Source organism: Vombatus ursinus, unplaced genomic scaffold (genome assembly GCF_900497805.2).
Source record: "Vombatus ursinus unplaced genomic scaffold, bare-nosed wombat genome assembly UNPS02010219.1, whole genome shotgun sequence".
Lineage (NCBI taxonomy): Eukaryota > Metazoa > Chordata > Mammalia > Diprotodontia > Vombatidae > Vombatus > Vombatus ursinus.
Window position 1 is genome coordinate 720,769 of NW_020949997.1, and position 27,372 is coordinate 748,140.

Sequence of the window (27,372 nt, forward strand, 5' to 3'; positions counted from 1 at the left end):
TTTGACATTCTTAGAAATTCAGCTTCTGTGAAGCCCAGGACCCATGGACAGGGCTGGACTATAAATAGCACCTGGGCTATAGAGTGGGGTCTTCAGAAGTGGGTGGGTCATTAAAATTGGCCTTATTTCAAAATTGGATAACTTCCTCATGATCATCATTGAAAATGTCACTAGAGCGGGGAGGGGGGAACTTTATGTTGTACCAGTTAAATGGAATATCCTCCAATTATTGTTTAAAACAGACAATTATAATACAGGAAAAACAGATACCTGAACAACGTGTTCAAATCCCAACAGCCAACTCGCAAATGTGCTAATAAATAAATCACATCTTAATGCATTGCCTTGCTTTGATTTCTTTGTCTGACCCTGGTTTCCAGGTAATAATCATAATTAATGTTTCTTTAATTCTTTAAAATTTGCAATACCTTTTCCTCACAACAACCCTGTGAATAGGCTTGGTAAGCATTATTAGCCCTATTTTATAGATAAAGAAACTAAAATAGAGAAGAGTAACTGACTTGATCAAAGTCACACAGCCAGCAAAGCTGTGTCTATTGGACCCCTTCTGATGTCAAGTCCAACGCATTATGGTGCTTCTCCTATGAAGATAAGAAGCATTCTTTTTCCTTTATCTTACTTGTTTCCCCATCATTGACACAGTTCTGGGCACAGAAGTGCCCAATTATAGTTTTTTATTTGCTTTGATTTCAATGAAAATTGACAGACTAGGAATCAGAATAAATCTACAGATTACCATAGGGCTCCTGATTTTTTTACACAGATGATCTTGATACCAATTCTCAGAGGTTTCTGTTTTACAGAGAAGGAAACTGAGGTACAGGGTGGCCAATGGAGTTCATGAAAGCTAGAAGGAACCTTAACCCAGTCCCATCTCCTCATTTTATGGGGAATTGGGTGGAAACTGAGGCTTAGAGAAATGGTTTGCCTCTGCCTAAGTTCAGACCCAGCAGCAGAGCCAATGACTCAGATTCACACCTCCCAGCTTTGCCTTAGGCTTCTGTGTGGCTGACCCCACTGCCAAAAAGCTGGTGTTGCAAAGTGACCTTGCCCGGTTGTTTGTAGTTTCCATTTATCTAATTATCACAACACACTGGGGGTGCTGGCTACATTGACTGCATCCAAGGGATAGATGGAAACATGAACAGCGAGGGGAGGTGAGAAATGCAGCAGAGCAAGGAACGAATTTTCATTTTCCTTTTCAAGCAAAAGATTTCCAGGCCAAAATTTAGAATCCCTGAGAGTTTCTAGGAAGATCTTCTTGGGTGGGGAGGGGGTGGGGAGGGCAGGTGGATGGAGATGTCTTTATTTGTTCTAAGCTCTCTTTGTCATCACTCATGATTTTCTTTGTGGAAAGTATTAATATCCCATTTTCACATATTCAATATTCCCATTAACAATACTCTAATGAAAATACTTGCATGAAAAGCTCCAAGCACTAATTTCAAAGACCAATAAAAGAGGAGCCTATATGCATTTCTTCTGAAATGAATGATACAAATTTATTGATAACTTAATTAGACTTTCAAGCTAAAGATTATTAGATGAATCAGACCTGAAAAACACATCCTTTTTAAGTAAAAGCTGAGAACATAGTAATGGTGGGAGAAAGAAACCATTTAATGTTCTGCTAAAAATCTCTCCTAAATGGGTACTCTCCAGAAAAGGTGGGATGGGGAGGGGGGAGGAAAGGGGTACTGAGAGTACATTGAATTCATGTAGGGTTTGTTTCCAAGAAGCTCAATGTTTTATTTATTTATTTTTTGATGAGCCAATCAGGGTTAAGTGACTTGCCCAGGGTCACACAGATAGTAAGAGTCAAGTGTCTGAGGCCGGATTTGAACTCAGGTCCTCTTGACTCCAAGGCCGGAGCTCTATCTACTGCACCACCTAGCTGCCCCATCGATGTTTTTACCATCATTCTCTGACCACACCAGTATGTGAAAGGTTGAACATCATTATAGCTGGAGTTTCAAAATCTACTATTTCCATTCACTCCAAATGGGAAAAGGAACGCAGGTTACTTTTCTCATTTTACAGAAGGGGAAAGTGAAGCATGGTGACTTTCTCTGGGCCTCGTTGTGCGTTGATAGAAGAGCTGGGAATAGAATCCAATTGCTCTGACTCTTAGCTCTCCCTTCCTTCCATCTTCTATATCAGTGTTTTCCTAATCCAAACTGTTCAGATCAATTCAATAAACGTTTATTAAGACCCTGTTATGTGCCAGACACTGTGATAAGCTCTGGGCATACAAAAAGAGTTCCTGCCATCAAGGAGCTTACAATCCAGACAGCATGCAAACAAATATATACAAAGCAAGCCATATGCAGGATAACTATGTAGTAATTAAAAGAGCTGGCATTAAAAGGAGCTAAGGAAGGCTTCCTGTAGAAGGTAGGATTTTAGTTGGGACTTAAAGGAAACCAGGGTGGGTCAGCAGTCAGAGCGGAGGAGGGAAAGCATTCTAGGCATGAGGACAGCCAGAGAAAACACCCAGAGCCAAGAAATGGAGTGTCTGGTTCACAAAACAGCCAGGAGACCAGTGCTGCTGGATGGAAGAGTACATCTACGAGAGCAAGGTCATAAGAGGACTGGAAAGGTAGGACAGGGCTAGGTTATGAAGGGCTCTGAAGGCCATTTTGTATTTGCTCCTGGAGGAAATAATAAGAAGCCAGTGGAGTTTACTGAGTAAGGTGATGACATGATTGGACCTGTTTTAGGAAAATCACTTTAGCGGCTGAACGGAGAATGGTTTAGAGTAGAGAGAGATTTGAGGCAGGCTGACCCACCACCAGGATATTGCAATAATCCAGGCATGAGGTGATGATGACCTGCACTAGGGTGGTAACAGGGTCAGAGGACAGAAAGAACGTATTCAAGATATTTCACAAAGGTAAAATCATTGGACCTTGGCAACAGCTTGGATAAGAATCCAGGGTGACTCCTGGGTTGCGACCCTGAGGGGCAGGAGGATGGTGTTGGCCTTCATACTTTACAGGGAAAAAAGGAGGCTGTTTGTGGTCATACAATCTATTCCCAGGTCTGTATTTGAAACCTTTCCAATTTGGTAAGCGCTCCTAGGGCTTGTATTACATTGGCAGAGCCACAAGAACCCGAGGCCATTGCCATCCTCCAGATGAAGCATCTATTCAGACCACTTCAAGAGTACTGTGTTCAGAGGCAGCTAGGTGGTGCAGTGAATAGAGCACTGGCCCTGGAGTCAGGAGGACCTGAGTTTAAATCCAGCCTCAGACGCGTGATACTCACTAGCTGCATGATCCTGGGCAAGTCACTTAACCCCAATTGCCTTGCAAAAAAAAAAAAAGTACTGTGTTCAGTTCTGGCTATCACATTTTAGGAAGGACGCACACACAAGAGGGTCACTCATAACCACACTATACATTGAAGGATCTGAGAAGGTAGAGCCTGATGTCAAGTGATTAATTGCTTTTGCTTGACCCTACAGAGCAGAACTAGTTACAAGGGGTTGAAATTATACAGGCATATTTCAGTTCAATGGTAACTGGAATTGTTCAGGGATATGATACCTTGAAAGGTAGTGAGCTCCCCATCACTGGATATTTTTGAGTAGAAATTGGATAACTATTTGTCAGGAGAGTTGTAGAGGGGATACTTCTTCGAGTGTGGATTGAAACAAATGAACTTTTAGGTCCCTTCCAATTATGAAATCCTATGATTCGAAGTTTCTATGATCTAGAAGCAAGGCCCTTTGATTAAAAAAAAAAAAAGTTCTATAGACTGATAAAATTTTGTCTGAAGCTGGCTCTTGGAAAAATATTGTCCCACTGCATGGTGCCAGAGTAGGCATGAAAAAAGTACCCCTAGATTATACTGAAGGCCCTTCCTCCCTCTGGGTCTCCTTGGGTGGGATCCAGCACCCTATATCCCACAGGATGTGATGTATACTTTCTGTGTGGCCCTCTGGAATTCAGGGCCTATGGGGAGGGGCAGGACCTAGGGGAAATAGCTGAAGAAAGCCACCATTTCCTGTTTGGCACTCAGACCAGGGACAGCCGGTGAAAACCGGCCTGAAATTCAACACCCTTAGCCATGGTGGAGAGAGCTGTGAGGCTCGTCCTGGCAGTTGTCTGCCGGACAACTGCCACCTACTCCATTTCTAAGTTGGGCGGCTGATCTTGGCTGGCCCTTCCACTCCAAAGATGTCATATGAGAAAATAACCCTATTGTAAGAACTTCGCAGGAAACAGAGAGGCCACCTTGTTCACCCGAAGGCCTGTTCCATTCTTAGAGCCTGCTAGCTAATGTTGCTTCTGTAGTACAAAGTCAGAACTGGGGTTCAGTGGAAAGAGAACTAGCCCGAGTCAGAAGACCTGGATTCTAGTCCCAATTGGCCATATTCCCTTGGGCCTCAGTTTCCGCAGCTGAGAAATAAAGATGTTGCCTCGATGATTTTTCAGGTTCCTTCCAGCTCCAACATTCTCTTGTTCTAAGATTCTAGGAACCTCTTAGAAGACAGTCTTTGGTCTGGGGTTAGAGCGAAAGAGTATTTTCCATGATCCCAGAGCCTTATGGAGACACATTCCTTCCCTTCTGTTGTATGCCCCTTCCCTTAAGCATGCCACCTAGCACATCTTCCTGACTGAAAGTCAGCAGTCCCCTAGAAAGAGGGTAGCTCCATCACCTTCTCCCTTTTCTCCTCTCACCTTCCCTCCTAGTGACCCCTCGGCAGAGCTGCTCTATGCCTCTGCTCCATGACGCCTCCTTTGGATGAGAGGCTTTTGATAAGGGGTGGGCAAGGGTTCCAACATTGCTCAGCCCTTCCTTTTAGGGAAGGGAGTCAGGAGATATGGAGTAAGGGAGGCCTCCCAGCACCTCTCTCTGGCCAACAACCATCAACAGCAGGGGCCAAAATTGCTCTTTGGCAGCTGGCAACCTATATATGCCAGACATGTGCTGGGAGCTGATCTTCACTCGTCGGTGTGTTGCCATCCTCCCCACCCTACTTCTTGCCTCTTTCAGGGGCTGTTGACTATATAAACCCCATTCCCTGTCCAGAAGTTCATTGACTAGTGAATATCCCACCCCACACTCCCAGCACATCAGAAGTAGTGGGGTCAGAGCCTTGGCACGCCGTTTTAACTTTCCCAGTCCCTCTGGAGGGCTCTCTGGCACCTTCGGACACCACTGTGGAGCTATGTTACGCTACACCCTTTCACAATGAAAGCATTCACAACTAATGGAAGAAAGGGGCCATGAGCTGAGCCTAAAATAAAAACAACAACAAACAAACCACAAAATAGACACGCTTACCCCTCCATGGCTCCTCAGCCTCTTCAGGCCACATCGGGAGCACAAGGATGGAACAGCTGCCTATGAGAACCATTCTGGTTAGAGCTGTCTCAGGTTCTACCAATGGGACCAATCGGAATGTTCTAGAGCCCTGAAATCCTAGCATTTGGCTCTGTAGTGCTCCAGCTCTCCTTCTCTGCCCCCAGACATCAATCAGGCTCTGAAGGACATACTCTGATTTAGAAACCCAATTAGGAAATGAAGGGGGTTGTGGAGGACAGGTGGCTGGCGGGTGATGCCAGGGGCTCTCTGCTTATCCCAGGTTCCTCTCCCAAAAGGGAACATGAAAACACCAATAAGCTCAAGCTCCCAGCTATCACCCTTCATGGATAAGAAGGTATTGATAAATCTACTCACACTGATATTCGCTATCAGCCAGTGTCTCCAGTAGCGATTTTTTGGATAATTCCTGCTGGGGGCATCTGGATCAACCATCATCAATATGTACTTCTTATTCTGAAACAAAAATCAGAAGAGAATTCAGTGTCATGGGTGACCAGGCCTTTGATGAGGATAAAAGAAGGCTCTGACTGCCCCACCCTCCATGCCAGCCAAGATACTCTGCTCTCATGACAACCTATGCAGGGGCTGCCATTGCTGACATTGTTCCATTGCAGGATTTGAGGTCTGTTGGGTGGGAGTAGGAAGGCAGGATGCCTGGATCTCCCTTCGATGGAGGAGAATCTAGTAATCGACAAGTATTTACTGAGCATCTACCATGTACTCAGTACTCTATTAGACACTTTAGGGGACACAGAAGACATATCAAATGGGTCCCTGCCCTCAAGAAGTCTAGAGGCTGAGCAGACTTATGCAGACTTAGAGGAGACATAAAATGATATTACATAAGACAAATACTAAAATGTGTATTACAAACTACAAGTGCTTTATATAGTATTTCAGAGATGAGAGTAGGCTGAATTTAGCAGGAAGAATTTAATGAAAGAAGTGGGTTTAGAGTGGGGCCTTGGGTAGGGCTTAGGTGGGGAAGAGGGAATTGGAGGGCATCCAGGGCAGAGGGAATGGTGTAAACAAACTCAAGATGAGAACGAGAACATTACCATATGGAAAGGGAACAGGGATGTAGTTGGGTAGGTAGAATAGGGTTCAGTTATAAGGATTAAAGAGGCGGAACTGTTGTTGATCGGTTGTTTTCAGTTGCGTCTGACTCTTTGTGACCCCATTTGGGGTTTTCTTGGCAAGGATAATGGAGTGGTTTGCCATTTCCTTCTCCAGCTCATTTTACAGATGAAGAAATGGAGGCAAACAGGGTGAAGTGACTTGTCCGGGGTCACACAGCTAGTAAGCTTCTGAGGCTGGATTTGACAGTTAGGTAGCACAGTGGATAGAGTGCTGGGTCTGGAGTCAGGGAACCTCTTCTTCCTCAGTTCAAATCAGGCTTCAGACGCTAGCTACGTGACCCTGAGCAATCTACTTAACTCTGGTTGCCTCAGTTTCCTCATCTGTACAATGAGCTGGAGAAGGAAATGGCAAACCACTCCAGTGTCTCTGCCAAGAATGCTCTGAATGGGGTCATGAGGAGTGGGACGCAACCAAACAGCGGTAAGAATTGTCCAGAGGCTAGAGCTGGTGACCTCAGAGACCACTTATAGCCCAAAGATTCTGGGATTCCAGCTTTAAATCTATGGTCCAATGAGTCTGTCGTTCTGAGTTTTGACTTGATTTGAAAGACAATATAGAGCCACCCAGTTCAGTCTAACAAACAATTATTACATGCCTATGATGTACTGGATACTACGCTAGACCCTGGAAAGGCAAAGAGAAAATGAAACAGGACCAGTCCTCGAGTTCTTTTTATTATTATTATTATTTTTAGGCAGTTGGGGTTAAGTGACTTGCCCAGGGTCACACAGCTAGTAAGTGTCAAGTGTTTGGTCTGAGGCCAGATTTGAACTCAGGTCCTCCTGACTCCAGGGCTGATGCTCTATCCACTGCATCTCCTAGCTGCCCCTAGTCCTCAAGTTCTTAAGCTTATATTCTACTGGCGGGGAGGGGTACACCATGGTCCCAAATTAGTACAGTCCAAGCTAGGGAGCGATAGGGGCAAGGGAAGGATCAAAGTGCACTAGGAAAATGTGGGAGCCTGAGAACACTAACAATTAGGAGAGGCACAAAAAAGGTGTTGAATGGGATAAATGACTCCCTGTTGGCAGTCATTTATACAATGTATTTGTGGGGTAAAGATGGGAGGCAAAGAAACCAAGTGGGAGAGAACTGTAGTAATCCAGAGAGAAAGTGAGGCACCAGGGGCACTTGGGTGGCCCAGGCATTTTTTAAGCTAGAGATGACAGGGAGTGGGGGAGCATTCTCAGTCCCTCATAGACTCCTAGAGCTTTGCCTGGTTCCAGCACAGGGTCCAAGATGGATTGGGGTGGTTGGGTGTTAACTCAGTTTATATTCAGGCATGTACCCACGGGCAGGGCTCAGGCTGGAAAAAGATGAGATGGGGATGAGTCCTCCCAAATCTCCAATCATGACAATGGCCAGACTGGAATGATTTGAGGCTGCGAGGCTGATCTCAAGGATTTCCTTGGGAGACACAAGGAAATGTGGAGGGAAGAAGACGGGGAGCAGAGAGAGGAGTGCTCTGGAGTAGTACGGATCCCTTCTGACGTGGAGAGGCAGAGTTGAACTCATTGCAAGGTCTCCTGGAACCTCAGTCCTCACTCAGGCTCTCTTTTCCCCCAGAATCAAAGTGCCCAGGCGAGTTATCCTCATTTCCAAGAGGTGTTTCCCTGCCGTGCCCCTACCCGACTAGGGACAAAGGCACTCCTTGGGTCTGTGGTGCTGGTTCCCTCCTTGGTGATCTAGGAAGAGAGAGCTAGAGACTCTGAGATGGCTGACCAGTGCCCTCAGACAACCTCCTCTAATCCTAAGGTTTGGAGCTCCCCCCTACCTCCGTCATCTCCTGATTTTGCTCCTAACTACCCATCCCCCTTCAAAGAGCTCAGCAGGAAAGAATGGGCTTTTGTGGTCCTGACCTTCGCCTCTTTTGTCTCTGTGTGCCTAGGGAGCTGGTTCCCGGCCCTGCCACCAACCACATCCTCCAGCAGGAGCTCCCAAACACCCTCGCAAATGCTGGGGGGTTTCCACCTCAGCTTTCTCCCTCCTACCAGATGAAATGGGGCATGGGGAGTTAACTCCTTGCTAGGCTCCACAGAGTCTGTCCCAGGCTCCTCCACCCCTCTTTTCTGATCACTGGAGCGTTTGCTCCAGGCAGGGAAGGAGGAGAGGAAGGGAGTCATTCTTTTGAATAGCCCAGACATATGAAACTGATTTCTGGTAATTCTGACCTATCTATGAGAACAGAGAGCATAGAGCAAAATGTGTGTTACTAAGGCAGGTTGTATAGTTTGCTTCTCCAGGGATTTTTTTTAACTGTTCCATGTGAGCTTGTCCTGACTGCTCAACAGAGAACATCAGCCCCTTGAGGGCAGGGGCTAATTTATACTTCTCTATGCCACCCTGCACCTAGATGTGACTACCTCTTCAAATGAATTCTAAAGGAAGGGATAAGGGATTGGTGGAGTGTGAGCCTGCCCAGAGGCAAGAAGATAAACTCTATAATCTCTCAAAATTCTCTTTTAATCTCCTATTTATGTATAGCCTTGTTGATAAAGTGTTGTGTGTCTGTAGTGATAATACAAAAGTCTCTAAGTGAGAGAAATCTAGAATTTGGGTTTTTAGTTTTAGTGCTGAAAGATAAGGAAAGATTATGACTTTTTCTCTTCTATTTTTTGGAGGGAGAAGTGCAACTCCATAATGATAATATTTATAGCTGATATTTATATAGTGATTTAAGGTTTTCAAAGTGCTTTACATGTGTAATTCCTCTTCCGAGATGCTCCCTTACTTTGCACTCAAAACGGTGAGATTGGGTCCCGGAGGTTGCTTTTACTTTGGATTCTGGGGTACTTTGTGGGTCTGGGCTTCAAAATTATAGCTCATGAGCCCCCATTGGTGTGCTTTCCCTTGACAGTTAGCCAGTAGACACATAATGCAAAGGCACTTATTAAGATAGCATAGTAAGAACAGTAGCAACAAACCATTCCTCCCATAAGCCTGGGTCATTCTCTTTGATAAATATACACTGAGTCTGTGGGAAGAGTGGGTACAAACTTAGGGTTCAGTAGTAATGAGGTAAACACATGAGCATGTTCAAGGCTGGTCACTCCTCCCACATTGTTAGGCCTTGAAGTCCTTTCTTCCCTGCGGAGTCCTCCCAAAGCTCCTCCGTGGGCACAGCATCTCTACTAGGTTCCCAGGATTCTACTCTTTATAGAGCACAATGACTCTCATAAATCCACAGTTGATTCTCTTCTCTGCTGTCAGAGGTCATGCTCCTTGAAGTTGTTTTCCTCCTTAAATAACTGCATCTCTCAATCCTTGCTTATCTTGAGTGTTTTCTCTGCCCCCTCAATTGTGCCTTAAACTCTCTGAAAGTGGCTTTTCAACTAACTGGAAGGGATACGTATCTCCCTCTGGGTAAGGAGCTTCACAGCTAGACACCTTGGTTGCTGGAGGGAAGAGAAGAGAGAAAATCTTGTTCTTCCCCTTCCTCTCTTTTCCTTCTCATCCCCCACCCCTGATGAAGAGTTGGGTTCTTCCTTGACTACTGGCTCCTGCCAGGACTTTTGAACTGTTCACTGTGTCCAGAACTTAGCTATTTAAAGCCTCCAGAGTCATGGCCAATTTTCAGCCCAGCCAATCTGTTGCATCTTCTGATTCAATCAGAAAGAAGTACTCATACTTGTAAAGAGATTATTGAATATTAACACCTTGTTTTAACAAATCCATAACTCCTCATCTGTGACTACATCAACTGTGTAGCCCCCAAAAGCAGTACAGTGTAGTGGAAAGAGTAATGAATTTAGAGTCATGAGGACCTGGGTTCAAATCCCTCTCCCCTCTCCATATATTATCATCTTTGGTCCTTATGACATTTTTACTCTTATTTTGCAGATGAGGAGACTGAAGCTCAAGGAGGTTGATGAGCATTGGAGTCAGGATTTGAGTCTATCTCACCTGACTCCAGGCCCTGCAAGCTTTCTACTAATCATCCTGTTTTTCATAAGGGAAAGGAAGGACAGGACCTCTATGGAACATCCAGCACGACACAAAGAATGGGAAAGTACTTTAACCAATGAGTTTTTTTGGTTATAATTATGAATGTATTTCACCCAAGGTCATAGAGCAAGACAGTTGCAGGTCTAGTCGCAGATGTTGTACTGCCTATTCTTGTGTTCGATTCCAATATCTAGCACTATGCCCCTGCGAGGAGCAAGGAGCACATAAAGAAAGCAAGGATGAAGAAGGGTTCTTAAAGAGTCCTCCCATGGTGCAGTTACTCAGAAGCCTGACCCACAATCCCATCCATTTGCTTCAAGATCAGGATTTGTGCGTTCCCAGCATTTTTGAGTTGTGCCCCTGCCTATCAGCTCCATCTGCAGGGATTCTTCTTGTTATAGCTCACCGCGGTTCCAAATACCCAGGCCCAGTCGCCAATGACTGTATGGGATGTAGTCAGTGAACCCATGCATGTGTCACCTCAGTAATAGGCAGTATGCTCAGATGTTTCAACATGGTACCTTGGTAGCCATCCCTTTGAGACAGTCCCTAAAGGTGCAGATGCATGGTTTCCTCAGTGGGGATGGCAACTGTAGAGCAGATAACTATTAGAACATTGTCTCCAAAGCAATGCTTAGCCAAGAGTTTAAAGAGGTCAACAGTAGGTAATAAATAAATAATTTGAGGTTTAACACAAGATTGGATAAAAGAGGTAGTGAAAGAGTATAAAATATAAAAAGACATACACTTCAGTGGATATTCACAATTATTGGAGGGGGAGAAAGAAGTATCATGGTAAGAACCTACTCTAGACCACCCCTTCCAGAAAGAGGACGTGGATAATGAGTTCTAGTAGCAGATCACAAAACTGGCATGAAGAGAGGACATACATATAATTGTGATAGGGAACTTTATTTATTTTGCTGTCTTATATATATACATATACATATACATATATATATATATATATACACATCTCCTTCAGTTAAGAGCAGAAATGAGAAATTACTGATTTGCTATTTTATTTTCCAGATAGAAATGATCTTCCCATCAGTTTCAGACACTTAAAAGTACTGAATAGATGAATGAATGAGCCAAGTGCTTATTAAACACTTTACTATATGCAAAGCACTGTGCTAAGCACCAAGGACACAAATAGAAAGGTCTGGCAGCCCCTGCTCTCCATGAGCTCCCATTCAAATGGATGAGACAACACATGGTCAAGGTTTCAGCTTCAAGTAAGATGGAAAGGTCCCAAAGTCCTTAGGGTGCCATGGCAAAACAGATGGAAATGCCTCTTCAAAGTCGTTTCCACTGAAAAAAATGATAACAGTTTCAGATATTGAATCGTTTGACTATGCCAAGCACTTTGGTGGCAAGAACTTTCTTTTCTGGATCTTCAGTAGCTGTGGCTTTGGCACCTGCACGAGTAATCTCCAGGCTACATCTCCACGGGGGTGGCATGCCATGATGATGGTTCCAGGTGCTGCACTGGAAGAATTGCTATTCCCAGGGTTCAGTGTTCTGGACTGTCTTCATCAAGATCTGAAGGTGATGGTCAAGGTGGTGGTGGTGGTTTGCGTTGCCTGGCATGTATTGTCTTCTGTCTCTCCCTCAGGGTGCCTCGCTACTTCAGTTAGGCTGGTTTGCCTGCCCTATTATATTGAAGAGGATTTGATAAGGGGAATTGATATTATAGCCAAGTAGAAGGAATTAGTAAAGGAAATAGAAATGACTGGAACCTTGGGAAGAAATGCCCATGCTATCACAAGATTCCTGGTAGACAAGGATGGGAATGCTGGTCAAAGACTGAAGTGTGCTCTAGACATTACGGGAATGGATTTCAAAGCATTCAAAGAAAAGATTGGCAAAATTTTGTGGCCTGAGATTCTTAAAGACGAGCTGATTTAAGAGGATTGGGAAGCTCTCAAGAATGAAAATCTGAAGACATAAATGCAAATTATAATGATGAGAAAGAAAAGGAGGAAGGGTCTAAAAAGACTTATGTGACTACATAGGGATTAATCCAGGAGTTCAAATTTCTGAAAGACAAATACAATAGATAGAAGCAGGAAGATGACTGAGAATGAATACAAAAGAATGGCGGTAGTCCTATAAAAATAGGAATGTGAAATCCCAAAATTACCCAAAGGTCGTATAATTTGTGTGCTAAATGATGTTTTTGTTTTTTTTTTAAAGGTAATATTGGGAAGAAAGAAGAGAAACAAAGAAGAGATGTGTTTACTGATGGAGTGAATGGGATGATGACAATGGACAATACAGACAGTTCTCACTTTTTATGTAAGTGGACCCTTTCTCAGACCTAGTCTATTCAAAGTGATTTTTATATAATGCAAATTTCCCTGTGGAGGCAGGGAAGGGAGGGAGGGAAGTAGGAAGGAGGCCATGCTCAAGTGGAGGGAAGGGGTGCCACATGGTTCAAGGACACAGTGTGGCCCAGCGACAGGGAAGCCAGAGCAAGAGGAGGAAGATGCAGGGTCAGCCACATGCCCAGAATCGACAGGAAGAATATGGGGACAGACATGTGGGGGCTGCACATGGACACGGGTAGGAGAGGACAGGCAACAGGCAGGGGCCAGGGACACAGACAGCATCCAAGTGTGCATGGAGGGAAGGAGGGAGAGGGAGGAATGGGGCAGGAGTGGACATGAGGATGGCAGCAGGAGCAAAGAGAGAGGGCACAGTACTGTAAAGTTAACACAGGTGTTTTGTTGAAATACAGATTTCTTTCAGAACTCTTTATGTAAAGTCGAATTTCCATAATACAAATTTACATAAAGCAAGAACTGTGATGAGAAGACACAACTACTCGATTCCTCTTTTGTTTCTGTTATCAAGAAGAAAGATATTCAGAATGAAAAGGATAGAACAAAAAATGGTGAGCAGGGACTTAAAACTCAAGCTAAGTAAAGAGCCAGTAAGATAGGAGCTAGATACCCTCAGTGAGTTTCAGTGACCTGTCCTAGTGCATTACAAATGTTATGGGTGAGATTGCCGAACCATTGATGGTGATATTTGAGGAATCATGGAAAAGGGAGAGTTGCTATAGGATAAAAGGTGGGTAAATGTTACTTTGATTTTGTTGAAGGGGGTAAGAAAGTATAATTTTCAAACTTTGATTTGATATTGATTCCTGGTAAAAAGAGATCATTTAGAAATGATAGCTTTTATGTATCAAAAATGGATTCAATTATCACTGTGAGATAATTGCCAGACCAGCTTTGTTTTCTTTTTTAACAGGGTTGATAAATCAACAAAATGCCATAGCTGTGATATACAAGTGTAACCAGGAACTCAAAAATCATTTGCATAAGACTCTCCTTATTGATCCAGATTGGTAATTCAATGTTTCAGACCTGTGTGAGGGTTGGAGCTGTCAGGAGCTTGGGAGAAGAGAGATTCTGGTCTTCTGGCTTCCAGCTTTAAGAGAGATATTTTATATTTCCTCCAGGGAGATCCCTGAAGGGAGAGAAAGACTGAGAAAAGCTGACATGTTGAAATGACAGCACTTCAATCATGTCCCTATCCCTAGCTTATCACATGACAGACTTCAGGGAATTTCTCCTTGGGTGAGATCTCAATCTCCCCTTCTCTCTGTCTCTCCCCTCTCTGTCTCTGTCTCTGTCTCTCTCTCTCTCTCTCTCTCTCCCCATCTCTCTTTCTGTGTCCAATAGGAGAGCTCAACCACTCTGTGCTTTGCTGGGTGTCCTCATCTGTATAACACCAGATTTCAGTTTGCTATCAGCTTGAATAAATGAGTTTATTTCCTATTTACTATGTGTGGTTTTTGTATAACAAAACTGAAGGAAAGGAATCAAGCCTTGGATATATAGCTGGGAGCACTCCTGAATGGGCTTTCAGGCTCTGGTTACTTGTGGATTTATACATGGTATATGATTGTCTCTCATTATAACCTTGTGGACAAAAAAGATCTGGCCTGTAGGCTAGAACAGTTAGGTGAATCCAGAGCTGGTTTGCTAGCCAAAAACAAAATCTATTGATTAATCTATCTATCAGGACCTAGCAGGAAATCTACAGAGGTAGCTGCAGTATTCTGTCATTGGTCCTGTTCCGGTAAACTTTTTTTAATCAGTGATTTGGACAAAGACACAGATTACATGCTTATCAAATTTATAGATAACATGAAGTTGTCAGGGCTACCTCTGACAGAAAAATGTTCCAAAAAGAGCTCACAAGTTGTACTTTTAACATGGGAAAGATATGGTTAGACAATATTTCACTTGGAAAAGATCTGGGGGTTTTATTGAATTGTAAGCTTAACAGAAATCAACAGCACAACATGGCAGCCAGAGAAGCTACAGGATTTTAAGCTACCTCATAATAAACACAGAATGACAGAATGTCAGAGTTGGAAGGTTCCTCAGTGGATGTCGTGTCCAATCCATGTCTGACAAAGAGCAGTGTCTACAACATACCCAACGAGGATTCAACAGACCTTTGTTTGAAGGCCTCCAATGACGGGAAACTTGCTCTCTTTGGAGATGGCCCAGTCTATTTTGAGGCAGCTCTAATTGTTAGGAAGTTTTCCCTTAAATTAAGCCTAAATTTGCTTCTTTGCAATTTCTACTCATTGCCCTAGTTCTGCCCTCTGGGAATAAGCAGAAGATGTCCATCACTCATCCACATGACACTCCTTCAACTACTTGAGAAGACAGGTACCATTCTCTGCCCCCCAAGGTCTTCATTTCTCTAGGCTAAGCAACCCTAGTTACTATGGCATGTGCTAAAGTCCTTTCATGATTCTGGTCACCCTCTTCTGGACATGCTTCAGCTTGGCTAGATCTTCCCCAAAAATATGACGCCCAGAACAATACTATAGATGTAGTCTGATCAGGACAGAGTCAAGTAGGACTATTTATCACCTCTTTATTACTGGACACTTAATAAAACCAAAGACCAAATTAGCTTTTTTTATATACCATGTCACACTTCTGATTCATATTAAACTTGCAGTCCACTAAGACCCTCAGATCTTGTTTAGGCAAATTATTGTCTTAACCACACTTCCCTCATCTTGTACGTGTCTTGTGAAGCTGATTTTTGAACCCACCAAAAATTTTTACATTTCTCCATATTGAATTCCATCTTGTTCATTTTTATTCTTCTGCTTTGCCGCTTAGTAACTATGTGACCTCAAACAAGTCACTTACCTTTCTGGGTCTCACTTTCCTTAGGATCTTGGATTAGATGACTTTTTTTTTTTTTTGGTTGGGCAATGAGGGTTAAATGACTTGCCCAGGGTCACACTGCTAGTAAGTGTTATGTGTCTGAGGCTGGATTGGAACGCAGGTCCTCCTGAATCCGGGGCCGGTGCTCTATCCACTGAGCCACCTAGCTGCCCCCTAGATGACTTCTAATGTCCATTCCAGATTTCACTCCATGAATTCTGACTCTGTCATCTGGTGAGTTAGCTATCCCTCCCAGATTCGTTCAACTGGAGATTTGCTAAGATTATGCCATCTACAGACCTTTGTGAAAGTCACTGATAAAAATGTAAAATAGTGTAGGGTCAATCATAGATCCCTGGGTATTCTCCTGAAGACATCCCTCCAAGATGACATGAAACCATTAGTGACTACTCTTTGGAAGTGGTCATTCAACCAGTTGCAAATTCACCTAATTGTACAAGTTTCTAGCTCTCATTTTTCCATTTTCTCCACAAGAATAGTAGGAGAGACATCAACACCAAATGCTTTGTTAAAATTTCTTTGTGCAAAGATTCTAACTACAGTAATGTGAATGAAAAGGACAAAAATCCCAAACTGAATACTGTCATTATAATGACAACCTTGGCCCTGGAGAAAAGTTGAGAAAATGTTCTTCCATTATTCTTCTGCAAAGGTGGGGGGATGACAATGGATATTATTGCATATATTGTTAGACATGGTTGATATGTTGGTTGGTTTTGCCAATCTGCTTTTTGCTCTTTGTTTTAATTTTTGATACAAGGAATGGTTTCCTGACAAAAGGTCAGAAGAGGTATATATATTCAGAAATGAAAGTGGAATAGGAGCAAAAGCTAGCAACAAAATTAAGATAAAATCAATAATACCCAGGTGAACTATTCTTAGAGCATTCTCCTGCTCTACCATGTATCTAGTAGCCAGTCAAAAAAGGAAATAAAGTTACTCTGATATGACTCATTCTTACTGAACCCATGCTAGCTCTGTGATCACCAGCTCTTTTTCTGGATGTTCACTAACCATTGCTTTAATAAGACATTCTAGAATTTTTCCAGGAATCAAAGTCAAGGCCAGTAGCCTGTACTTTGTACATTCTATTCTCTTTCCTTTAAAAAAAAAACAAACCTAGGGCAATGTTAGTCCTTCTCTTATGCTTCAGTTTCTCTCCTGTTGTCCACAATCTCTTGCAAAGGTAGTGACAGCCTCACTCACTCCACCCCAGTCAGGTCATATCTGCACCGCAGATTAACGGGCACCACATTTTAGGAAGCATCTTTACAAACTGTTCCACATGTAGTGGAACATGAGCAAGGATAGTGAGAGAAGGTGAAACCCTGTAACATCGGTTGAAAGAACAAGGACTGTTCAGCCTATTATTTTTCGTCTTGGTGTCCCTAGTTCATATTTTATTTAATATTTCAGTGGCTTGTAATTTTATCAGAGTGAGTTGTCCTTTCACCCATGAAGGCTATCACTATTCCTCTGATTTAATAGAAGGTTTTCTAGAATTGCCATGGCTGAAAAATTCACTTCTCTGTAATGAATCTGATGATGAGGTTTGTACCCAGTAGGTGCTTGATAAGTGCTCATTGAATTGCAGAAGACATGGAAAGGAAAGAAGAGGGAGGAAGAGGCATGACAGCCGTCTCTCAGACATTTGAAGGAGGATTAAATTTGTTTCACGTGGCCTCAGATGGCAGCACGGTGCACTGGATAGTGCTGAACTTAAGAGTCAGGAGGCCACGGTTTCAAATTCTACCTCAGACTGGGTGATCATGAACGAGTCACTTAATTTCTTTGTGCCTCAGTTTCCTAATCTATAAAACAAAGAGGTTGGACTTGGTGACTTCTAGGTCCCTTCTCACTCCTATGAACCCAAATCGCAATGAAACAGATTTCAGTTGGTTATAAAGAGGAAATTCCTAACAAATAGAACTGCCCAACAGTGGAATGGGGTGCCTTATTGGGGAGTGAGTTACCTGTCACTGGGGGTGTTCAAGCACTTGCTAGGGCTGCTGTAAATGCTTCAGGCAAGGGTTGGATTATGTAGCTTTCAGTACACCTCTGAGATTCTAAGTTAAGTGAGGCTGGACCAAACTGTGTCAATGTGGGATCTGGCCAGAGAATTCCCTTTTGTGTCTGTACTTTGTGTCCTGCCCCCAAGCCAGCTCTCAATTCATGACAAAAACATGGGACCACTTGCTTGAATCCCGTGGTGGTTTAATTTTTTAGCAGCTTTTGGCATAGGTTCTTACTAAAAGTCAAAATAAATTCCCTCTGGGGCACATATTTACTCCTCAAAGAACTCTAGTAGAACATTAAGACATGAGAAGCTCTCAGAGGAACCAGGATTTTGGTTTTTTCCTCTTCTTCAGTATGTCAGGCTTGCCATGCCGTCGGTGATCATATGGAATACTTCTGCCTTGCCTAATAGGAAAGTGAGATAGGTATACCAATGCTTAGCTCTCCAGGTCCCCCAGGAAGTTTTCCTGTGGAAGGGATAACTCTTTGGCAGTCCTCTGGCACCAAGGCTGTTAGTGCCTATAAGTTACACATGTTAACCAATTGTCTGAGTTTTGCCTTTGAATTAAAAATTGGGGTGAGGTGGGGCAGCAGCCGCTGTGATGGTGCTCCCAAGGCCCAGGGACTAACGTCTCATTTGGTGGTTGGAGTCAGAAAATTCCTGTACCCCGACCACTACCATCTTGCCACCTCCAGCCTATTTCAAATGACAGTTAAATGTGGGAATTGTCATGACCTCTTCCCCAGTGAAAAACCAAGGGGAAATCCAGACACTGCCTGAGCACGCGCACCATGGCATTCATGAACTAGTCCCACAAATTCTTTGCCTACCACAAACACATTTAGGAGACCTCTCCTACCCAAGTTTGGGGGTGGGGTGGGGTCTTTGCTTTTTCAACCTCCTTAAAAAAAAAAAGGTCACCACTGGATCTGCATTTTCTAGAAAATCATTTCCTCAAGTCAAATAGAGGACTAAGAAACTCTTGCCTTATTCCCTTAATATTCTTCCTTCTCTCCCAGGTTCACTCTCCTGAGGGCCAACTGCCACCACCGCATGCCTCTGGATAAGAGGACACAGCCATTTTTGCTGTAATAGAAAGAGCTTAGAAACACAAAGTCCAATCGGATTTAGTAGGTGGAAGATGGGCTCAAATGAGATAATATTTCTAAAGTACTTAGCACCGTGCCTGGCCCACAATGGGCACTTGATAAATGTCTTTTCCCTCCCTTGTTTCACATTGTCCCCTAGTCTGATAAAGGGGAAACCTCAGATCTCCTAGCCTTCCAGGCAGTCTGACAAGTTGGAGCATTTCCAATGATCAGAACCACATATGTTCGCTGTGCCCTTTCCGGGCTATGACGTGCTCTCACATCCATTCTCATGGAGTCTTTACAGAGACCTCGTGAGATTGGTGGGGCAGGTGCCGTCACCCCTGTTCTGTAGATGAAGAAACTGAAGCTCATTGCGATTAAGTGATCTGCCTCAGGTTACACCGTGAGTGGAAAGCAGAGTAAGGACTCAGATCTGGGGCTCCTGGTTCTTAGTTTGGTGCCTTAGCCTCCCATGGCACTGCTGTTCCATAGGTAAAACAGTAAATGGTGATTTGGAACCTTAGTCACTATTTCACTATGTCATCACAGGCCTACATAGTCCTCTCATCCCTCCCTTGGAAAGGCTGGCAGCAATACTCAACCACTCTCCCCAAAGTCTTTAAGGGCAAGGACATATCCTTTCCCCATTTTACAAACAGAGCAACTGAGGCACTGAGAGGGCCAATGACTTTGCCCAAGACCATTCAGTGAGTTTTGCAAAGAGCTAGGAACAGATTTTGAAAGCCACACCTCCTAGGGCCCATCTTGGACTTCACATTTCCCAGACTTTTTTTCCAGGTTTTGGTCTAGTTCAGTGTCCTTGACCAGGTGAATCATTTCATTACTCCCAAATGCCATTCTCTCTTCCCAGGAACCCGTGACCCCTCCCAGCTGTTAGCCTCGCAGGTACTAACTCTGCTGGGGAAAAACAGCAACCTCAAGAGAATAAGCCCAGACAATCACCCCCATCTGGCTGGGCTTGGTCACCCCCAACAAGTGTGAAAATACCACCTTTGCAGGCCAGAATCTGAAAGAAATTGGGAACCTGCTGTTAGCTCCATTCCCACTCCTTCTCATGTTTGCTGTTATTTTTTAACACTTTTTTTTTCATAAAAGCACTATCCTCTTCCCCAGAGCTTGCCTGTAGCGAAGGCATGGTCTGTACAACTGCAATTATTTCAGAGAACAGATGGAGTGAGGAGCAGAAAGTCTGTTAATAGTAATAGAAATGCTACATGTTAACCTGGACAGCACACGATGACAGTCCCATGACTACCCGTTCTGTTCCTACCAGCTGGGCAGCCAAAGTAGGAATGAGATATTCACAAACAGCCATCAGCCACGTAGCCACCTAAAGTTAGAACTCAAATTCCTTCACACCAGGGGCTGTGGAGACCACAAGGGCTTAGGCCTACAGCAGGAAGGGCCAGGCCACCCCTTGTGCCTGGGTTCACCAAAGGCGTCTCAGCCCTGGTTTACTTCTCATGTCACCTCAGTTCCCCTGAACACCTGGAGCCTCACACACAGGGAGTTCTGGCCAGGGGCTGAGGTCTGGGAGAAGGGAAGGGTCTGTAACCATCTGGCCAAAAAAGAATCATCTGAGGGCAAACTGAGGGCTCGCCTTCATGCGCCTAATTAATATGCTCCCCTCCAGGAAGTTATTTAGATCCCAGGAAGACAGGCTAAGCTTAACTCCTTAGCATGGGTCTAGATCCAGGATTCTTAATCTATCTGGTAGTCATATCTGTGGACCCTGTCTCAGAAAAATATTTTATTATTTTATTAATAATGTCTCAGACTAAAGTTCACAGAACCGAAGCTAAGAACTCCTGCTTTAGCTCACTGAATTAGGAGCCATAGTTTGACTCCCAGAAACTCAGGTCTTAGGCATCAGTGTCCTGACAGATACACAGTGAGTCAGAGTTAGATACAGACAGCAGTGAAAAAGGTGAGTCCTAACTCACAAGCTAGTCTTCTCTTTCCCACTCTGGAAAGAATCTCCCCTCTGTACGTATAGCATATAGGAACAACCTACCCAAATCCTATGGAGGGGCTCATTACCATTTAACGATTCCGTCTTGATTTTTAGCTAGATGTTCAGAGATGAACAAAGCTTAAAAAATTATGTCATTTTCTCAGCCTCTTTTGGACAGATCTGGAAACTGAGTTTGGAACAGCCTAGAGATTGTCAGGAGCATAAGATGAGATTAAAACTCCTTCCATCTGAGTTTTCCGGTCAGCCACTGTTGCCCAGGGGCTCCATGGATGCTGTTAGAAGCAGGCCAGAAAGTGGCTTCTCCCAGCCAGCTTGAGACTGCAGATGCTATGGAGGGATTTCACCTCCCTGGAGGACTGGGTAGCACAATGGCAGAAGGCGTTTGACTCAGAGATACCATTACATATTGCCAACAAGTAAATCTTTGTAGTCTATATGTTTTAAATTTCACAAATGTCCAGAGATTTAGGTGTGGAGTGGATTTTTGAAATGCAAACAAATACCGTATAGTCAAGAATATAAGTCAACTCCAATTTAATTTCTTTGCCTACTGGGTTCTGCCTGCCCCACTCTCCCTCAATCCAATTCAACAAATATGTATTAAATGCCTGCCTTTTGCAAAGTATTGTATTAAGTGCTGAGAGTGAAAAAACCAAACCAGTTCTTGCTCTCAAGGAGCTTATATTCTACTGGGAGTGGGAAATAACATTTATTTGGATAAATGTAACAATAATAACTCCCATTGAAAGAGTGTTTTAGGGCTTACAAAACACTTGTCTCACAATAATCAAGTGAGGTAGTTATCACTATCTCCATTTTACATGTAGGGAGATGTATCCATGCACCACCCCCAGCTCCCACAAGTATTTCATTCATTGGAGAAAACTCTTTTTGGTCTATGTCTCCCCAAAGCCTTTGAATGGCCTCTGCAGCCTGAAGCTACGGCCCAACCTGGATTCTGATTGGAAACATAAATTTCAAGCTTCAACTCCAAGAAAGATCAGCATATTCTAAACCAGGAGTTGTTAATCTGGTATCCATGAACTTTTTTTTTTATCGATAACTACTGCAATATAATTGATTTCTTTTGCAATCTTCTTGTATTTTATTTTATGCATTTAAAAAAATTATTTTGAGAAGAGGTCCCTAGGTTTCATCAGACTACTGAAAGGGTCACTGACACAAAAAAAGGTTTAAAAAAAACAAACAACTTCCCTAAACTGTTATGTTGGCTGAGAGGAGTCAAGGGTGATCTCTACAATGTTCTGTAGTTGCTATGTTGAGGTGCTAACACTTCTTATACTGCCAACTATGGGGAGTTTCCTTAGTACCTTTCTATGCGTTAACCATCCATCATGTCCCCTCCTGCCAGAGGTGGTAGTAATTTGGGAATGAGTATAGAGAGCCTTTAATACCAATTTCAATTCCTTGCTATTCTGATTTCATTAAATGCCTTTTGCTTTGAATTCATGTGTCACATAACTTGGTCAAATAAGAAAGAGATATATTGGTAGGGGCTTTGAGCTGTGAATTTGAAAAGACAGCTATTCCAACAGTATCATAGCCCTAGACGTAGCTGAGAGGTGGCCGCACTGAGGGGTCTTAGAATACATAGGAATGAAGAAACAGAAGCTCAGAGAAACAAAAATGAGTTGCCCAGGGCCATATAGTATGAGAGCAGGATTTGAACCCAGGTTTGTCCGACTCCAGCACCAGGGCTCTTTCCACCATATCATGTTGCCTTTAGATAACAATGAGGTAATTTGAAGAAGAAAAGAAACCTAGGAATTGGAAGAGGCTTTATGGAAAAGGGAGCTTCTGAGCTTAGCCTCAGAGGAAGATGAGGTATCTGAAAGGTGGAGATAAGAGGAAGTTGGTAAATATTGTGTCAATGAACAGAGGTGGGAGATGAGATATTGTTTGGGGAAGAGTAGTCCATTCTGGCTGTTATGAACGTGTGTGATAAGGAGTCATAAGAAATGAGTCTGGAAAGGTAGGTTAGAACTACATTGTGAAAGATTTAAATGTTACGCTAAGGGGATTCTATTTTATTCAAGAGACAATGGGGAGCCAGAGAAGGTTTCGGAGCAGAGGGTCACATTGTCAAACTAATATATCAGGAAGATTATTTTGGCAGCTGTGTGTAGATGGAGAAGGGAGAGACTGGAGGCAGGGAGACCAATTAAGAACCATCTCTCATCTGCCAGTCTCTTCAGATTGCTCTCCAACTAACTCGATGCATATCTATTAATCCACAGGTTTATAAAACACATAATAGTGTAATATCCACTCTCTTTGCTGAAGAGACTTTTCTTCCTTGAACACCTGTAGAGTGTATGAATATGTCTGCAGGGGGTGGGCTGGGGGAGCCCTCTAGATCTGAGCCTAAGAAATTCTATTCCTCCAGGCAGCTCAAAGAGCTCCCTGCCTCACTGATCACAGGCACAGACAGCAGGAGGTAGCGGGAAGGGCAGGAGATTTGGATTCATAAGACTCGGTTTCAGCTTCTGTCTCTGCTACTTATGGTCTGGGTGACCTGGGGTAGGTCATTTCAACTCAGTTTCCTAATCTGCAAAAAAGAAGGTTGTTGGTCTAGCTTAACCTGGTGTCCATGGATCCCTGAGAGATCTGTGGATAGATTTCAGGGGGTCCAGAAACTTGGATGGGGACAAAAATTACATTTTTGTTTCAATATAATTGGTTTTCTTTGTAATCCAGTGTTTTGTACATTTAAAAACATTGTTATGAGAAGGGGTTCATGGGCTTCACCAGACTACCAAAGGTGGCCATGACTTAAGAATAGTTAAGAACCCCTGGAGGCAGTCTCTCTGGTCCATTCCAGCTCTCAATCCCATGGTCCCAGGTGTGACCTTTATTCCTCTGTGATCAGTGGCTACAAGGACAATAGTTGGTGGTGCAATGGATAAAACACTGGGACTGGAGTTCACATCCACTCTCAGACACTTACTAGTTGTGTGACCCTGGACAAGTTACTGAACCTCCTTATGCCTCAGTTTCCCCAGAGGTTGATGTCAGCATAATAAATGCTTGTTCCCTTTCCACCTTGTCTACTTCACAACAGGCTGGCAAGGCAAGTATCATCAGCCCTACCTGCTCTAGAAAGAGACGAAGTCTCATCAAGAGTAAATGACTTACCCAAGGTCCCACTAAGCCTCTACTAAGCATCAGAGCCAAGACTGAAACACACATCTTCTGATTCCTAGGGAAGGGTTCTATTTGACCATGTTGTCTTGTAGTGGATCACCAGCCTTTGGCACCTAATAAATCCAAGGTCTACTCAGAGAAGGCATATTTTCTTAAACATCCTGAAGTCTGAAATTAGCCAGTGAGCTAGGAATGGAGAGTTTACCTGTCTACGTTGAAAAAAAAATGTCCTCCCTTCATCTGGCTCTTGATTGTATCACTGCCAGCAGCAAAGGACTGTTGTCTAAACCCGAGCTTGGATTCTGACCTAAATAAGCAGCCACTCCAGGGTAGGAGCTAGGTGTCAGAAGTTAACCTCCCCACAGGGAGAAACAAGGAAGGCTCTTGACTAGATTCCACATGTAGAATTTGTTGTAGAGGTGGTTAGCAAATCAAAACACCAACCCCCTCCCTCCCAACACTATAATCTGAATTTTGATACCAGGCAGCATCCGAAGCTGTTAGTTGGACTTAACCTTTTTTTGGAGAATTCTGGTCCTTTAAACCTCAGAGCACAATCCAATCTGGTCTGATCCAATTCAACTCTGACCCTCAGTAGATGTCAGGAAACACAATCTTCTCCACTAAGGCTCTCTAACCTACTGGGGAAATGCTAAGCTGGAAGCCGGGACATCTGAGGGCAAGCCCACAGTGTAAGTAGGGCAGGGAGGCTGCCCCAGGGCTCAGCTCCTAAGGAGAACACAGGATTAGACATGTGGAGGTGAAGGAGCTGGAAATGGACCGGGGGGAATTGGGGCCACCGTTGCCACCCACATCACAAGATAATTTGACTATGGAACCTCTGCCTTGCCAGCTCAGCTAAGTGGCTAATCACTCTTTCCCCTAACAGCCCTCCAATTACTTAGGATAATAGAATTTTAGAACTAGAAAGGACCTCCGAGATCATCTAGTCCAACCCTCTCATTTTACAGAGGAGGAAACCAAGGCCTTGAGTGGGGGAAATGGTTTGCTTAACCAGGTCTCCTGGCTCCCAATTCCATTTTCTTTCCACTGGGCCGCAGCTGCCTCCAGCTCTTCAAGGGTAGTTAAGCACTCTCAGTATGGAGTAATGAGCGATGGAGAATCGAGAAGGTAGTCCTAGAATCCCCTGAGCTGCCTTCCATGTTTGATGGGGTGCAGCCACCTGTGCTGAGGGCCTTAGACCACGTCCTACGTTGGAATCACAAGGATCCGTCTTACCTGATCTCTACTTAGGAAGGATCCCCTCAACTTGGAGCCAAAAGAGATCCGAGAAATCCAATGCTGTCATGATCCAGACCCGGAAGAACTAGAATTCAAAGGCAGGTCATCTGATTCCACTGCACTGCACTGCCAGGACACTGAGCTCTTTTTATTTTTAATGAAGTTCTGTCCCTTTAGCTAAAAAGACCTGAATTGGAACTCTGACTGTTTACCACCCTTATCTTTTTGTGATCCTGGGCAAGTCATTTCAACTCCCCAGGCCTCAGTTTCCTAATCCATAAAGTTAGGAGGTTCCTTTAGGTGACCTCCAAAGTCCCTCCCTTCTCTAAATTACTTTGTTCTGATGGCAGATTCAAAAAGAACAGACAGTTGGGGCTAGAAACACAAGAGCAGATAAGGGCTATGTTTGTCTTGTATGGCCCAGCACCCCAAGTTGCTGGCTTCCATGTTCTGGGTTTAGTATCATGCTCTCTCTCTGCCTCATATTATCTCCATACAGAGCTGCCCCTTGGAAATCTTAAGACCATGGCTCTGATACAGCTTGTATCTGGGTCTCCACAGATACCGGGATTTATTCACTTGATATTTATGCTGTTCCTATTTTTATATGCACTTACTGTCTCCCCCTTTAAAATGCAAACTCACTGAGAGTAAGGATTGTTTCATTCTTTGTGCTTGGAACATAGGAGGTGCTTAACAAATGTTCATTTATTAAAAAGGGCCTCTGGCTCGTGTATAGCATTCAAGGTAAACAATATATGTATTAGGTACAAGACAGCCTTTATTCAGGGTACATTTTGGAGGCTCATGAGGCACTTTCGCTACAACTCTGAAGCAGGTAGAATAAATATTATTTCCCCATTTTACAGATCAGGAAACTGAGGCTTAAAGGCCCATTCTTCCATTGAAAGGTTTCCTTTTAAAGCCCGTATAAAGAAATAGCCCCACTCACAACAGTCCATCATACCACAGTTTGAGCCAACAAATTCTTCCCTCACCTTTGAGACCCATCCTCAAACACTTGCCAAAGGCATTGCCACACCCTCCCATAGCAAAATAATAATAATAATAATAATAATAATAATAAATGAAAGATCCTCAACAACAGCTCCCTTCTCTATGTGACTTCACCAAGTTGATCAATAAAGTCCCCTGACTGACCTTCTGCATATTCTGTCTATAAAATTATAAAGGACATAGGTAGGTATGGAAAGTATGTTTTTCCAATTGCAGAACATGAGAGCTGAGATATGTAAAAAGATGTACTCTGAAGTCATGCCAAAAGAAGTAATATTCATTTGTTTCTGTAGCACTGTGGGGTTCATGAGGCACTTTTGCTGCAACTCTGAAGGGGGTAGAGTAAATATTATTTCCCCATTTTGCAGACCAGGAAACTGAGGCTTAAAATGCCAAAGTGACTCACATGACTACACAGCTATTAACTGGCAGAACTGATGTTCGAACTTAGGTTTCTTTTCTGACTGCTCTATCTACTATGCCACACTTACAGACTGGGGAGTGCTCATGGACCCCTTTCATAAGAGGCACTTCAGGGTAAATATAGAATTAGCTTCAAAAATGGATGGCAGATTATAATGGGTTATGAACCTGCAAGGGATTTTGAGGGAAATTGAGAGTTTTACAAATGTAACTCCCCCCAACCCCCCGCACTTTTGAGGTTGTCAGGGAAGACAATACCGCTCTCCTACAAGCCTTCCCTAGAGCCACTCTTGGAAACAGAACATTAAGTCTGACCCACTGTGATGGATTCTTCTCTTCTCTTTAGGCTGAGGCAAATGAGAAAACCAACCCTAGTTAGGGTGACTATGACTTAAAAAAAATAACTTGGCTTTTGGTGTCCTTGCAACTGGCAAGCTAGCCATGAATCCTGCCACAGGCAGTCAGCCAGGACTTCTCTGGAAATCCAAGGTCTCTCTCTTAGTGATAGTGGCTGTTTTTCTGATGATATGGCTGGAGCAGTGTTGAATCCTAGAATGTTAGGGCTGGAAAAAATATTAGAAATCATTTACTCCAACAACCCCTTTATTTTACAGATGGAAAAACTGAGGCTCAGAGTGGGAGAGGGACTTGCATAGCATCAGAATGCAGGTGAAAAGACAAAGGGGGCTAAAAAGCATATATTTCTCTCTCTCTCTCTCTCTCTCTCTCTCTCTCTCTCTCTCTCTCTCT

The 27,372-nt window shown here is 43.6% G+C and overlaps 1 protein-coding gene across 1 annotated transcript in view; it reads right to left on the reverse strand.

The window, feature by feature from the left end:
• Positions 1 to 27,372, reverse strand: part of PEBP4 (phosphatidylethanolamine binding protein 4) — a 267,163-nt gene that overhangs the window by 125,723 nt on the left and 114,068 nt on the right. The window contains exon 4 of the mRNA XM_027853833.1: positions 5,710 to 5,808. Within this exon, the coding sequence (XP_027709634.1) occupies positions 5,710 to 5,808 (99 nt within the window). The remainder of the gene's footprint in view (positions 1 to 5,709; positions 5,809 to 27,372) is intronic.